This window comes from Erythrolamprus reginae, chromosome 2 (assembly GCF_031021105.1).
Source record: "Erythrolamprus reginae isolate rEryReg1 chromosome 2, rEryReg1.hap1, whole genome shotgun sequence".
NCBI lineage: Eukaryota > Metazoa > Chordata > Lepidosauria > Squamata > Dipsadidae > Erythrolamprus > Erythrolamprus reginae.
The window spans coordinates 19,390,706-19,407,813 of NC_091951.1; the positions used below are offsets into that span (position 1 = coordinate 19,390,706).

Genomic DNA, 17,108 nt, shown 5'->3' on the forward strand with positions numbered 1-17,108 from the left:
AGTGTCAAAATTAGTGGACCATGGGAATGCTGTCAATGTGGTTTACCTGGACTTCTGTAAGGCTTTTGACTGAAGTAGACCATAACCAGGGGTGGGCTCAGGGATGGGCTCCTAGTGGAACGCCATTCCACCAGTGAAAATGGAGTTGCACACACAACTCCATCACCGCCATGCGTGCAACCCTATTTTGTTGTTTGTTTCTAGAGGGGTGTGGTTTATGGAGAATATGTGGGAGATTCGGGGAAAGCTGATCTAATAAAGACATAAACTTGGAACATAAGTGGAAAAATAAGTGATTAATGACAATGACCATCTAAAAGCTTGCCAATAATGTTGTATAAGAATGTTTTGTAATAAAAAGCTTTTTCTTTTATTATTCTTCTGGTCTCCTATTAATTTATCTCACAGGATGCAAAGGGAGCATATGAGCCTAAGAAACAACTTTATTTCTACTTTCCTACTTTAATCATGAGATGTTGTTTTGTGTTTAGATCTGGTCTCAGGATAATAATGTAGCACTTGGGGAAGAAGATGCAGACCAGCAGACCAGCACTGGAGACCAAGATAGAGAAGACCTGCACAGCCACCATGTATTTCCCCTTGGTGCTCAGATAGGTGGGTAGGAAGGAGACCCAGACACTGCAGAAGACCAGCATACTGAAGGTGATGAGTTTGGCTTCATTGAAGGCCCCAGGCAGATTCCTGGCCAGGAAAGCCACCGTGAAGCAAATGGCAGCTAGAAAACCCATGTAGCTGAAAGCAATATAAAACATGGTAACAGAACCTTCATTACATTGAAGGATGATCTCTCCTGGCTGGGAGTGCAAGTCAGAATCAGAAAATGGGGGAGAAATTACCAGCCACATGATAGAGATGAAAATTTGACCAGCACAACCACAAAATATGATGCAATTGGTCAAGCTTTTCCCCAACCATCTTCTTACTTTATTCCCCGGTTTGGATGCCAGGAATGCCAGCACTACTGTGATTGTTTTTGCCATCACAGAAGACACAGCTACTGAGAAAACAATGCTGAACACTGTTTGTCGTAGAAGGCAGGTGGCTTTCTTTGGTTGGCCAATGAAGAAAAAAGAGGACAAGAAGCAAAGCAAGAGGGAGATGAGGAGGATGTAGGAGAGGTTGCGGTTGTTGGCTTTGACAATGGGAGTTTCTAGGTATTTAATGAACATAATTAAAATTATTCCTGTGGTTAAGAACAAGAGTAGGGCAAAGGAGACCAGGATGATACCCAAATGTTCTTCATAGGACAGGAATGTTATTCTTTTTGGGATACACTGGACTCTGGTCTTGGTTGGATATTGATCATCTGGACATTTGGTGCACTTTTCAGTATCTGAAAAAAAATAGAAAGTAATCTTTCTTTTATACTGTTTCTTCTGCATTTCAAGAAGTACTTTCTTTGGATGGTAAGAAAGTCATAGTAAATGATCAATCTAAGCCTGCATACATATATAAAATATTTATTTCAACATTTTTTTCAGTATCTGAAAAAACAGAAATGTTTTTAATCATCTCTTACATTTCATGAAATGTTGGAGTAACATTTTACAGAAGCTAGCCCACCCAGATAGCCAAAGCAGCTAACTAGCCTGCCTCAGACCAGGATATCAGGAACTATTTTCTTGAAGATAATTGAAGACACATACTGCAGAGTTTCTTAGGAAAATATTTACTTCTTTTGTAACAAACGTACACTAACTATTTACACTGTAGCTATCTCTCTAGCAGTTACTATACAAAGGACTCACAATTCTCTATCTCAGTTACAATATTTAGCTACAGCCACCACAGGCCACACTGAGCCACTCTATACCACACTAAGCCACAATACCTTCAGGCCAAGCCACAAACCATACCTATGCAAAGGTCATTATGTATATATACCATATTTTTCAGAGTATAAGATGCACCGGAATATAAGACACACCTTAGTTTTGGGGGAGGAAAATAGGGAAAAGAATCTGCTTACCAGGCATTCATCTGGCTAGCATCCTTAGACTGGTCAGCTTCAGCATTTTATCCCCTGGTTAAGGGCTTTTAAAATTATTATTATTCTAAGAGAGTAACAATGAAAGAGCTTGCAAGCCAGTAAAAACTGGGAACATCATTAGCACCTGGAAAGAAACAGTCTGAGCAAATAGAGCAATGGAAAAAACCCTGCAAAGACTTAGGGCTTGAAAAACATTATTCTTTGCAAAGAGTAACAGTGAAAGAGCTTGCAAGTGGGTTAGAGCTGGGAACATTGTTAGCATCTGGTTAGGGCTGGAAAGAAACATTTGGAGCAAATAAAACCCCTACAAAGACACAGTTTGGAATATATTCTTCGCAGAGAGTAACAATGAAAGAGCTTGGGTACATTAATAGCACCTGGCTCAAAATAAATATCTGGAACAAGTAAAGCAATGGAAGACAGGGTATAGAATGCATTCTTGGCAGAGTGTAACAATGAAACAGTTTGCAAGCCGGTAAGAGCTGAGAACATTGTTAGCACCTGGTTAGGGCTAGAAAGAAACTTACTCAGAGCAAGTTAGAGTAATGAAAAAAACCCTGCAAAGGCTTAGGGCTTGGAAAACATTCTTCGCAGAGAGAAACAATGAAAGAGCCTGCAAGGTAAGAGCTGGGATGATTGTTAGCAGCTAGCTAGGTTGGGGTTTTTTTTTTTTTGCTACATTCAAAGTATAAGATGCACCCTAATTATCAGCCTATTTCAGGGAGGGAAAAGGTGCGTCTTATACACCAAAATACGGTACTTTTGTCAGCCAATCAGATTACATTACAATCTGCATATTCACTGTGATTAAGCAATTTTACATCGTTGAAATCATTATAATTCTTCTCTCTCCAATTTGGAATATTGCGTCAGGTAGGCCCCGATCCTGACATGAAATAGAAGAGGTAGGAAAGCCATAGTAAATGGTAAATAGCAGCCAGAATACATAAGTAAAACATTTATCTGGCTGAGCATTTTAAAGCAAACTTTGGGTATCTTATATCCCAGGAAAAATCTTCAATATATATAAAACTATAAAAACAACAACACCTCAAAAAAGCTCAAAATTGAAATAACTGGTGCCCCAACTAAATCAATGCAAATCATCACATTTTCATTCTGCACCAATTTGCCTTATCCCAAAGCCTGGAAGAAGAACTATATCTCCAGGATTTTTAAAAGGCCTGTTGCAATTCAAGAGTGGGAAGGAGTTCAATAATGGAGGTGTTTTGATAAAAAAGACAGGTTGCAAGAAAAATATCTAAAACATCAGGAGCATGTGCTCTGGTCTGAAAGGAACATAACTCGAGGGAGGTGAGGTCCCACTGCAGTGAAGAGCTATCAAAATTTTTACTACCACACTGTGGACGTGGCTTATGCAGGATGTCCTGCATTTTCTTTCAGTATCTTTCAGTGCAAATTGGGTGCTCTGAGGTGGACCTCCATTTTTGCTACCCCACTGCATTCCCCCACATCCAGCCAGTAGCCCACCTTGTCCCACTGATGCCCTGGTCCTATGAAAAGTAGAGCTTTAAAGGTGAATTAAATTAAAGTTGGAAAGAAACTGGGAGTCTGTGCAGCTCACACCACAAGGGTATAACATGATAAAATATAGGAAAACTCAACATGAGCATGTATTCTGGATAAACACATAGAAACATAGAAGTCTAGTGGCAGAAAAAGACCTCATGGTCCATCTAGTCTGCCCTTATACTATTTTCTGTATTTTATCTTAGGATGGATATATGTTTATCCCAGGCATGTTTAAATTCAGTTACTGTGGATCATTTCTAAATTCCAGATGATCTTCAAGAGTAACCCCATGTAGAATAACATTGAGAATTTATACACCACAGACAAATTCCCTGTGTGTCCAATCACACTTGGCCAATAAAGTATTTTATTCTATTCTTTGGCCTGTAATGTAAAACAATGGCTTGGGTGACCAAAATCCATCCATAGGACAAGAAGCAATGGGTGGAAACTAATCAAGGAGAGAAGCTAAGAAATTTCTTGACAGTTAGAACAATTAATCAGTGGAACAGCTTGCCTCCAGAAGTTGTGAATGCTCCAATGCTGGAAGTTTTTATGAAGAGATTGCACAAACATTTGTCTGATGTAGGGTTTCCTGCCTAAACAGGGTATTGGACTAGAAGAAATTCAAGATGTTCTGTCTAAGTGAGGAAACCCCAGAAATAAATCCACACACACACAAACATTCAGAAAGGTATAAGATGTCAATATATTGGTCAAAAATGTTCATAGCATAAAATGTTTAAAGGTAAAAAAGAACGTTATCAAAAACTTATCATGGTTAATTATCTTCTCAGGCCAGGATCCAAGAACTCATTAAAAGTCTCTTTGAAGGTTTATTAATCACTCAAACTCTCAGCATCTTGGCAGAAGTCCTGGAGGAGCAGATTGTAGATATTTAAAGCTGTCTTTTAGCAGAAATGATCTCTAAAATCACGGAGCCCACACCCTTTCATTGTTCGAATGTTGTCATTCACACTAATTCATTGCGAGACCTCCCCTTATATAGCCACAAGGCATGGTCAAGTGTTCTATAGATCTATTCAAACCCAAACCTCTTTCTCCTCAAATAATCCTGTCTGCTCATAGTCCTGCACATCCTTGAATCTATAAGGGGCTCTTTGTCATCTCCTGAGTCACTCAAGAACACCTCTGGAGATGCCACAGTCTCTGGTTGGCTTTCAGCCTCTAACTCCACATCATTTCCACTCTCAGACTCGGGTGCCAAGTACACTGGCCTAGAATACTGAAATGCACCCATCTCTTGATCCTCAAAAATCCATGATCAGCTGAGCAGGATATGGACTGCCACAACACAAGGTCCCTTCCAACTCTGTTATTCTGTTCTGTTATTCCATTGACCTGCTACCATTTCTCAAATATAAAAAAAAGTCAAATGTTCCTAGGAAAACAAACATGAGGGACATTTTCAAAGCGACAAGCAAAAGTAATCTTGCCCAATTCACCATGCCCTTGTACCACTTCTTATCTCATAATTCAAGATCTTTTTCTTATACTTGAAATTATGGAAGAAATTGGACATGTTGAGAATAAAAAACAACAAAATAATCGAGCATATGTGTGTTATTAATTTTATGCACATTGATCGAAATGATCTGCATGAATCTAATACTCTTTCCATCAGTATTGCCCACCTTTCTGAGTGGAGATGGTCCCATCTGGACAAGGAATGCAGTCATAGCAGCAAACTGGTTCTTCTTCCCGAGCTTGTTTGACAAATCCAGGATGACAATATTCCACACATTTAGACTGGGGCAGAGACTAAATAGAATAGCAAGGAATGACAAAGAAAATATTTTTATTTATTTATTTATTTAGAGGGGCGGCATACAATACTGTATTTTTTGTACTATAAGATGCACTGGTGTGTAAGACGCACCAAGATTCCAAAGAGCTAAGTAAGAAAAAAAAGTTTTTGTTATCCCCGTCCCCCAAGAGTATTCTGCAAGTCTCCCGAACTCGCTGCATGCCCCATTTTTTTGCAAAAATGGGCCCATTTCTCCCCCATTTCTGTGAAAAACAGGGCACACAAAAGATTTGGGAAGCCTGCGGACTGCTCCTAAGGGCTGGGAGAAGGCAAAAACATCCCCATTTTGTGAAAAATTGGGTGCATAGAGGGTTTGGGTCCTACAGAGTGTTTCTAGGGGCTAGGGAAAGGCAAAAATGTCCTGGTTTTTGCCAGTTTTTTTACAAAAACAGGACTGCTTTTGCCTTTCCCCAACCCCCACAAGCACTCCGCAGACCTCCCAAACCCTCTGCACACTCTATTTTTGTAATAGATTGGACCATTTTTCACAAAAATTGGATGCAGAGGTGGGGCTTCAGGAGGCAAAAAGTGACCCTGTTCATAGAAACATAGGAACATAGAAGTCTGACGGCAGAAAAAGACCTCATGGTCCATCTAGTCTGCCCTCATACTATTTTCTGTATTTTATCTTAGGATGGATATATGTTTATCCCAGGCATGTTTAAATTCAGTTACTGTGGATTTATCTACCACGTCTGCTGGAAGTTTGTTCCAAGGATCTACTACTCTTTCAGTAAAATAATATTTTCTCATGTTGCTTTTGATCTTTCCCCCAACTAACTTCAGATTGTGTCCCCTTGTGTTCACTTTCCTATTAAAAACACTTCCCTCCTGGACCTTATTTAACCCTTTAATATATTTAAATGTTTCGATCATGTCCCCCCTTTTCCTTCTGTCCTCCAGACTATACAGATTGAGTTCATTAAGTCTTTCCTGATACGTTTTATGCTTAAGACCTTCCACCATTCTTGTAGCCCGTCTTTGGACCCGTTCAATTTTGTCAATATCTTTTTGTAGGTGAGGTCTCCAGAACTGAACACAGTATTCCAAATGTGGTCTCACCAGCATTCTATATAGTGGGATCATAATCTCCCTCTTCTTGCTTGTTATACCTCTAGCTATGCAGCCAAGCATCCTACTTGCTTTCCCTACCGCCTGACTGCACTGTTCACCCATTTTGAGACTGTCAGAAATCACTACCCCTAAATCCTTTTCTTTTGAAGTATTTGCCAACACTGAACTGCCAATACAATACTCGGATTGAGGATTCCTTTTCCCCAAGTGCATTATTTTACATTTGGAAACATTAAACTGCAGTTTCCATTGCTTAGACCATTTATCTAGTAAAGCTAAATCATTTACCATATTACAGACGCCTCCAGGAATATCAACCCTATTGCACACTTTAGAGTCATCGGCAAATAGGCAAACCTTCCCTACCAAACCTTCCCCTATGTCACTCACAAATATATTAAAAAGAATAGGACCCAGAACAGACCCTTGTGGCACACCGCTTGTAACCTGACTCTGCTCAGAATACTCGCCATTAACAATAACTCTCTGATGTCTACGCTTCAGCCAGCTGCAAATCCATTGAACTATCCAGGGATTAAGTCCAATCTTCACTAATTTATCTATCAGCTCTTTATGTGGAACCGTATCAAAGGCTTTGCTGAAGTCCAGGTAGGCAATATCCACGGCACCACCTTCATCCAACACCTTTGTGACATAGTCAAAGAAATCAATGAGATTAGTCTGACATGATTTGCCTTCAGTAAAGCCATGCTGATTTGGGTCCGATAAGTTATTGTTTTTTAGGTGCTGATTTATCCTCTTTTTGAGTAGAGTCTCCATCATTTTAACTACAACTGATGTCAAGCTTATTGGCCTGTAAAAAAAAATAAAAAAAATAAATGTAGTTACCAGCTTCTTCTCTACTGCCCTTCTTGTGAATAGGCACAACACTGGCCATTCTCCAATCCTCAGGAACTTCTCCTGTTAACAAGGATTGGTTAAACAAATCAGTCAGGGGGGTAGTAATGACAGATCTGAGTTCTTTAAGAACTCTGGGGTGGATGCCATCTGGACCCATTGCCTTATTTATCTTTAATCGTTCAAGTTCTTCTAAGACATCGGCTTCTAAGATCACTGGAGCTGAATCCGTACAGCTGGAAGCAATGCTATATCCCTCTATAGTATTATTTTGTAAGGTGTCTTTGAGAAAACTGAACAGAAGTAGCTATTGAAATGGTCAGCGATCTCCTTATTCCCATTAATGCATGTATTATTCCCGGTACTAAGCTTCGTGATGCCGCAGTTTTTCTTCTTCTTATCATTAATATATCTGAAGAAGGTTTTATCCCCCTTCTTTACAGATTTGGCAATTTCTTCCTCTTTTGAGGCTTTAGCAGCATATATTATCTGTTTCGCCTCCTTCTGTCTCATTTTATATACCTCCCTATCAGCTATACTTCCAGACTCTTTATACCTCCTATAGGCAGCCTTTTTTTCATTGACTATAGCCCTTACATCATTGCTAAACCATAGCGGTTTCTTCTTCCTTTTACCTTTAGTTATTTGTCTTACATACAGTCCAGTGGCTTTTAAGATGGCCTTTTTTAATACAGTCCACTGGATGCTCGCTCCTGCCATTTTATCCCTCCCCTTTAATTCATTATCTAAATATTCTCCCATTGCGTTAAAATTTGTTTTTCTGAAATCCAATACTTTGGTTGCATTATAGGATTGCTCACAATGAGTTTTTACATCAAACCACAAACATAGATGGTCACTGCAACCTAAATTTTCTCCCACCTTGACATCTGAAACCCAATTCCCATTCGTAAAAACTAAATCTAGAATATTCTCCCCTCTAGTTGGTGTCTTAACCAGCTGTGCCAGAGCTGCTCCTGTAAAGGCCTCTACTATATTCTTACTTTTGCATGTAATGACCACAGCCTGATTACCTTTTGTCTCAACATACGTCCTTACAAAAATCATCATAATGATGGCATGCCCAATTAAAAAGTCAACTAAGATCTTTCATCTTTTGATTGGCAAATTCTATTCACTGGCTGTAATACTGCTGAAGACCATTACAACAATTTTTTATTCGAAATCAAATGAGCCATTAAACTATACATACTAATAACCCTGAAAACCAGGAAAAACATATTACCCATAATAAGGAAGATCCACCCCCCTCAAATTCTTTGGTGAAAAAACAAAACTTGCTTTAACTTTAAAAGCCACTAGAGAAACATATGCTACCAGATAAATACTGAATACACCAATTAACACATCAAACAAGAGGAAAAACCTCCTGTGCATGAAATCCACCCATGCCTTCTATAATTTTGTAAACAACAAATTTAAAGATTCAAGATCCATCCCACCCCTAAAAGGACCTAATGGTAAAGATTGTAATGATGAAACCATAAAATGATAAATTACTTCTAACACTAAAATTTTATGGCAATTCTGGAACCCTGCATAATTGTATAGTTGCATTCCTGTCAAAAGAAGAGTTAAAACTATACTGCCTTAAACACAACCTCAGCCTTCCCCATAAAATCATCTGCTACAACATCATTCCTGTCAACGACTACTTCAGCTTCAACCACAACAACACAAGAGCACACAACAGATACAAACTTAAAGTAAACTGATCTGAACTCAACTGCAGGAAATACGACTTTAGTAACTGAGTAGTTGATACATGCAACTCACAACCTGACTCTGTAGTATGATCACCTAATCCTCAAAACGTTACCCTTAGACTATCCACTGTTGATCTCTCCAGATTCCTAAGAGGTCAGGTGTGCATAAGTGCACCAGCGTGCCTTCCATTTCCTGTCCTAATGTTTCTCTCTTACCAGTATCATGTATCAGTATCACGTTGTTATATTTTTGTATACCATCAATACATACTTGACTAAATCAATCAATCAATCAATCAATCAATCAATAAATAAATAAATAATAGGGAACACCATATCAAATCCTGTACCTGTTAACAGCGGTGTCCCGCAAGGCAGCGTTCTAGGACTAACACTCTTTATACTTTACATAAATGACCTTTGTGATCACATTTAAAGCAACTACATTCTCTTTGCTGATGATGTAAAACTATTCAACACCACCAACAATGTTGCTTCCCTTCAAAAAGTCTTTAGAATTGTCAAACAAGTGCAACTTTAAATCTGAACCAACAAATGCTATGTCTTACATATTGGCAAAAAAAATAATAATCAGAACATAAAATACAAACTGGATGGACACAATCTTGTAGATGACCCTCACTCTGTCTAAGATCTTAGAGTTCTCATCTCTAATGATCTAAGTGTCAAAGCCCAGTGTAACAGCATTGTAAAAAAAAACACATTAAGAGTTATTAATCTAATCTTGCATAGCTTCTTCTCTGGTAATATTGTACTACCGTGTTTCCCCGATAGTAAGGCAGTGTCTTACTTTCTTTTTACCCCCAAAAGCCCCCCTATGTCTTACTTTCGGGGTATGTCTTATATTGGAAAAAATAAGACACACCCGGCTAACCCACCTACCCGAACCCGCAACACCCGTGTCCGGTAAAAAGTAGTAGCACCCTCCCCCCCCACACAAACACACGGAGACACATCCGCATCCCTGCCTGCCCGCCCCGTCCGGAGCTGCCGGAAAGGAGGCGGGCGAAGGAGGGCGCAGCTCCGGCCGCTCGCCTCGCCCGCCCACCCGGCGTCTCCGAAGCTTACCGGTCTCTGGCGGGCGCCTTTTGGCAGGAGAAGCCTTCGCCGAGCTGCTTCGCTGCTTGTTGCTGTTCCTGCTGCTCCCGCTGCTCCCGCTGTGTTGCCCGTCACGGCCGGTAAGCTTCGGAGACGCTTGGTGGGCGGGCGAGGCGAGCGGCCGGAGCTGCGCCCTTCGCCTCGAGCTCCCTCCGGAGCCCGCCGCCACCACCGCGCTTCCTCCGCCGGCCGAGGAGTCCTCCTTATCCGCGCCGGGTTTGGAGTAAGGCTTGAAGCTGGACTTGTCCTCGGCGGGCAAGGCGGCGGCCCTGGCCGAAGCGGTGCGGCTCTGGCTGCGGCACGAGCGGGAGCTCCGACTGCGCTTCCTGCGCAATCCCAACGCCGACAAAGAGACGTCCAAAGGCAGACCCTTGAAGCTCAGCAACATCGGCGCTGAGGACAAGTCCAGCTTCAAGCCTTACTCCAAACCCAGCGCGGATAAGGAGGACTCCTCGGCCGGCGGAGGAAGCATGGCGGCGGCAGGCTCCGGAGGGAGCTCGGGCGGTGGCCGCTCTGCCACTTCGGAGAGGGCCGCCGCCTTGCCCGCCGGGTGGCCCAAGCTCTGGGCGCAGCGCGCCACTGCGCACAGCTCCCTCACTTTTAGTACCGTGTTTCCCCGAAAGTAAGACATATGTCTTACTTTCGGGGTATGGCTTATATTAGCCGACCCCCCTGAAACCCCCCATATGTCTTACAATCAGGGGGGTCTTACTATCGGGGAAACACGGTACTAACTAGAGCATACAAAATATTTACAAGACCAATTCTTGAATACAGCACATCTGTCTGGAACTTGCACTGCATATCAGATATAATACAATTGACAGCAATATTTCAGGAGAAGAGTCCTCCACTCCTCTGCTTGCAACAGAATACCTTATGCCACCAGAGTTGAAATTTTGGGCTTAGACAATTATAAACTATGCCACCTTTGGGGTGACCTAAGCGTAGTGCATAAAGTTATCTACTACAGTGTTCTACCTGTCAATGACTACTTCAACTCCAACCATAACAGTACACGAGCACAAGATTTGCAAGATTTGAATAAGTTGACATGATGATGCAATAGAAATAGAAAGGCGGAAAGGAAATGTGATATATACTTAAAATTGTTTGAATTTTAGTAGTTAGGATGGTAATAAATGAATTTAATCAAAGTAATGTCCATAGTTATAAGTAATTTATATATGTATAAAATGATGTTTGAAGAAGAAATTAGGTGACATTATATTATTATAATTAATTTTGGTTATTGAAGGAGATTTGTGAGTGTTCTATTGATTATTGATTAAGTGATGTACAATTGAAAAAGGAGAGGCAAAAAGCACTTTTAAAGAAATTTATTGTTTTCTAAGATAAATGGAAAAATTCTGAAGAGCAAAATTGGATGGTATTATATTATTATAATTAATTGGAATGATTGTAGGAGATTTCAAAAATAAAAATAAAGAAAATATTGAATGTGATAGGGTTTCAATTTGAAAGAGAGAATAAGAAATATTTGGGGTTAGTGCAAATACTGATATTATTTTATTATTAGAAGATACTGTACAGGAAGAAAGTAAAATAAAAAAACAGAAGGAATATTATGACAGAAATTGAAATATATACATTGTGTTTGGGGATGTTTTGACTTGGACAATACTCTGTTCAGAGATAATGCATTGTTTGTTTGTATGTGCGTTTGTTTAAAAAAACTAATGTTTTTATTTAAAAAAGCCCAGTACACAAGCACACAATAGATACAAACTTAAGGTAAACCGCACTGAACTCAATTGCAGGAAATACAACTTCAGCAACAGAATGGTCGAATACCTGGAATAAACTACCTGACTCTATGGTTTCTTCCCCAAACCCCCAAAACTTTAACCTTAGACTATCTACTGTTGATGTCACCCCATTCCTAAGAGGTCTGAAAGGGGCATTCATAAGCGCACCAGTGTGCCTACTGTCACTAATGTATTAATAACCATGTTTATACCTACATCTGTTATCTAATACATGCTTAATAAAATATATAAAAATAAAACAAAATCTGAAGGATGCTGTGTTCAATAGTTCTGAGGCCTATGAAGCCTTCTACTTGCCACGTTCAATTCTCAGTGAAGGTCATCCAACTTGAATTAGAATGTTTGAAATAGACACTAACTCTTTTGAAAACAGTGAAGAGGTTCAACCGCAACAACACGAGCACGCAACAGATTCAAACTTAATATGAACCACTCCAAACTTGACTGTAAAAAATATGATTTCAACAATCGAGTTATCGAAACGTGAAACTCATTGCCGGATTCAATTGTGTCAACCCCTAACCCCCAACATTTCTCCCTTAGACTCTCCACGATTGACCTCTCCAGGTTCCTAAGAGGCCAGTAGGGGGCGTACATAAGTGCACTGGTGTGCCTTTTGTCCCCTGTCCAATTGTCTTTCCTTTCTCTCACTTATCATATATATTTTCTTTCTTTCATATATCCTCTCCTCTAAGTTCACTTTACCCTTATATATATTACTACATGTCTATTTTTCTTCCTATGTATTTGTGTATTGGACAAAAGAATGAATGAATGAATGAATGAATGAATGAATGAATGAATGAATAAATAAATAAATAAATAAATAAATAAATAGTATTTTCCCCACCTTGTTGAACAACTTCATCTGTGAAAGAGCAACTTGGCTGATAATAAGTCTCTCTCTTTCAAAATGTCCCATTTGTATTGTAATGATATCCTTGTTGGGGAGAACTACCCAACTCAAAATATTTGGGTCTGCTGTAATATCTCCATTTTTATCTAAGTAGAGATCCTTCCACGAAAAATTGTAAAATTTATTCTTCCTCAGGGATGGATGAAACTAGAATGGAAACAATCCGGAAAACAAAAGTTTTCAATCATATGTTGGCAACATATATACCGGCATTTGTATTATTCAGTTGCTTTATTTTGAAACACACACCCATGAAAAAGGACATGCCACCCCCCAAAGCATCCTCCACTGACCCCCAGAGTTTAGCCAAACTCATGCTCATTGTATCAATGATACTATCTAACCATTTGACCCTCTGCCATCCCCTTCTCCTTTTGCCTTTAATCTTTCCTAACGGCGGGGTGTGTGTGTGTGTGTTTGCCCAATGAGTCCATTCTCTTCTCATTTTAAAAATTAATATTGTTTAATTTTGAGATATAACTGCCATAGTGTAATTTCTTTTGAATAATATTCTCCAAGTGATTGGATTAGCCAAACCTGTTGCCTTAGAAACATAGAAACATAGAAGACTGACGTCAGAAAAAGACCTCATGGTCCATCTAGTCTGCCCTTATACTATTTTCTGTATTTTATCTTAGGATGTATATATGTTTATCCCAGGCATGTTTAAATTCAGTTACTGTGGATTTACCAACCATGTCTGCTGGAAGTTTGTTCCAAGGATCTACTACTCTTTCAGTAAAATAATATTTTCTCACATTGCTTTTGATCTTTCCCCCAACTTTTTGTAACAGATGGTGGATAAGATGGTTCTCTTCCTTCTCCTTTAGGTCCTTTCTCCAAGTTGAATGGAGGTAGCCTCCAAGTTTGGGTTAAGCCCGCCCTATGACCAACAAGGACTGAACCTGATGAACTTTACTTTAACCTTATTTTGTTTTTGAGGAAACAACAGGCCTCCCTGACCCCTTTAAAAAAGAAAACCTTGGGATTGGCTGGGCGAGGGTTTTTCCCCCACCTGCCGGCTTAACCGCTGACGGGATAAAAGGAGGCAATATTCATGGCAATAAGCGAGCAAAAGGCCCCAGCCGAGGAGATGTTCTGAGTGGGGGGGTTTCTTGTAACAGCTAAGAGCCAAATGGACCGACCAGCCAGGAAGGGTTTTGAGTGTCTTGGGCGGCTACCCACATCCACTCTCATGGCAGATGTAGCACGTGAGCATTGGCGGAGAGCAGAGCGACAACTTTACTTTTCTCCCCTGGATGGCGGGAGCCCACCCATTCCCTCCCCTGCCCTCCCCATCACCTGAAGGCCCTGGGAAAGCCCAGAAAGGGGGACTTCCTCCCCCCACGCCATGAATGAGCCACCTGCATTTGGAGGCTAGCTCCACCTCTTGAAAAAGGACGTATTGGGAAGATCCAACACCCTTTCTCAAATGGAACTAAGTTTGATGGATACTCACTGCAACCCCATACCTGCCATGGCTGCAGCTTTGGAGCTCGCAATCTCTTTTCCATTTTCTTCCTTCTCCACCTGGATCTGGAGGAATATGCAGCATTCAAGGCATGGGACAGAGTCTTAATGAGAGCATAAACATGGTGCTCATTTCGGATCCAGATCTTATTCCTTTTCTGTTGGGTCTCCAATGGTCCTGTTTGGGTGCATCTTCTCCGACCTTTGACAGAAAAGACCTGCTTTGAAAAAGAACAGTTAAGGGTCTTATATTTCAAGTGGCGTTCCACAAACAGATTGGGTTCAAAGTCATCATCTTCTAGCCTTGTTTTCCCCTGAAAATTAAAGGTCCAAACACTATGGACACTTTTGAAAAGTTTGTGCCTTCCCATCTGATATTGTCCTAAGACCGCGATGATCCAGACTTTCCCTTTAATACATCCTAAGAAACTTTCAATTATTAAATGATGAGGGATAATTCTGTCCAAAAGAGGAAGGTATTCCATGAAGTGAACAAAGATGTTGACTTGTCCCCACTTAGACATGACATTCCTGATGGGTTCTGTATGTCCATTCACTGAGAAACGTCGTGATATAACAACAAAAATTCCATTCCTGAAAAGCATAGGAGTAAGTGTCCTCAAAAAATGTTCTCCCTCCTCTGTGTCTGAAGCAAACAGACCAATCAAGATCCATTTAAAATGGAGGAGCAGTTGGACAATTCTTGGATAGTGGAACCCTAATTTGGTGAACATACGATAGAAAAAGGGAAATTTACTTTTATCACTCAGATCTGCTGAAGACATTCTACTGCTTATCTGAAAAAAACAATGCAGAATGTTTGGTTATATTCAGAGTTAGATCAAGATAAAAAATATTTAATAAATAAATAAGTCTTAATTTTTGAGCACATATTAAAATAGTTTATTGTTAAATAATCATGAGCCATACAAAATACAAACACAGAAAATATTAATAAAATAAAAAATATAACATAAAAAAATAAAAGGATCAAATTAAGGAAAAAGAAGAATGCAAACCATATTTTTGTATCATCACTGCTATCAGATCCACATATGCGCAGAGAGTAAAACACAGACACAAACCTGTGGGACTTTGTAGGTGGCTACTAACATTGACATCTGGATGGAGACATCACTATCGGCTCCATCCAGAAGAGCTAGAAGGTTATCCTTCCTTCCACAGCTGTAATTGGGGACATTGGCTTCTCCAACAGAGAGCATGTCCAACAAGGCATCTGAAGTGCCAATGGTGCTCAAAGAGTTGTCATGGATGTTGTAGCCAAGTGTCAGATTGTGCAGGAGCTGGGATTTCTTGTTAATCTCTTGAATGGCAAAAATGAAGCACATTATTCTTGACTCATCAAAAGGTAAAGTACTGTAAAATAATATAAAGTTAATCATCATCAACACCAACAACAAAATACTTATTCTATTTTATTTCTATTTGTCTCCAAAGCCTATTAAGCCTTAATCCAATTTTGATCTAAAGCAAGATGGTATTCACCCATCACCACCGAGTTTTTATGAGTTTTAGGAAGATGAGAATGAGATAGTCTTGCAACATTTCTTAGAAATATACCATTATTTTTAGCAGTACTATTTTTTATCATCCCAGTAACTGGCTTGTAAAATTATTCCAGAAGAATTATCATAAGAGGAAAAGGATTTTTGATCAAGAAACCACAAAAGCAATTCTAAAGAATGTCATCAATTCCTATGAGGATTAGACATTGAATAAAAATGAGTCATTATGAATATGTGGAAATAGGTTAGACAGAGGCAACTACAACCTTTTCAATATCTACTTTTGGCAGTGGTCTAGAATCAAGTGATAAATTCAGCACTGGACAAGACCGGGGGGGGGGGGGATATGGACTTTTTTCAGGGTTTTTTTCCCATGCTCTATATTTGGATTTGACTCTTACACAAAATAAGATCAAAAAAAGCCAGCCGGAACAATAAAAAAAGTTCACAAAATAGAAATGCCCGTGCAACATAGAAATGAATGAAGAAAGCAGAAAAGAAGAACATTAGAACTGCAATTGGACAGAATTTATTTGTAAGGCCACACTTGGAATACATCATTCCAGTTTTGGTCGTCATGAGGTAAAAAAGACATTGAGATTCTAGAAAGAGTGCAGAGAAGAGCAACAAAGATGATTATGGGACTGGAGGTTAAAAGTTATAAAGAATTATTGCTGGCATTGGGTATGTCTAGTTTAATGAAAAGAAAGACCAGGGGAGACATGATACCAGTGTTGTTGTTGTTGTTATTTTTTATTAAATTTATATGTCAATATCTCAGGGGCTGCCACAAAGAAGAGGGAGTCAAACTATTCTCCAAAGCACCTGAGGGTAGAACAAGAAGCAATGGGTGGAAACTAAACAATGAGAAAAGAAACCTAGAACTAAAGAGAAATTTCCTGACAGAACAATTAATCCGTGGAACAGCTTCCCTCCAGAAATTGTAAATGCCCCAACACTGGAAGGTGCATGTTTTTAAGAAGAGATTGAATAACCTTTTGTCTGAAGTGGTATAGGGTTTCCTACCAGAGCAAGGGGTTGGACTAGAAGACCTCCAAGGTCCCTTCCAACTCCGTTATTCAATTCTATTCTAACTGTACCACACTGAATGGCTTACGTTTGTGATTGACTAGAAGGATCCATGCTGAAAGACAAGGTTGCAGGCAATTTTCTTGTTGCGCTGATGATCACACTAATAAGATGGTCTCCTGGCCTGTAATGGCTCCATGGTCTTTCCTTATCCTGGTTCTCTAAAT

General features: G+C 39.8%; 1 protein-coding gene across 1 annotated transcript in view; it reads right to left on the reverse strand.

Annotated features, from left to right (window-relative positions):
* Positions 1-15,675, reverse strand: part of LOC139163207 (vomeronasal type-2 receptor 26-like) — a 29,831-nt gene extending 14,156 nt beyond the window's left edge. The window contains exons 1-4 of the mRNA XM_070744168.1: positions 15,412-15,675; positions 14,329-14,392; positions 10,573-10,747; positions 520-753 (exon numbers count right to left, since the gene is read on the reverse strand). Coding sequence (XP_070600269.1) covers positions 520-753; positions 10,573-10,747; positions 14,329-14,392; positions 15,412-15,675 — 737 coding nt within the window. The remainder of the gene's footprint in view (positions 1-519; positions 754-10,572; positions 10,748-14,328; positions 14,393-15,411) is intronic.
* Between the last annotated feature and the right edge of the window lie 1,433 nt (positions 15,676-17,108).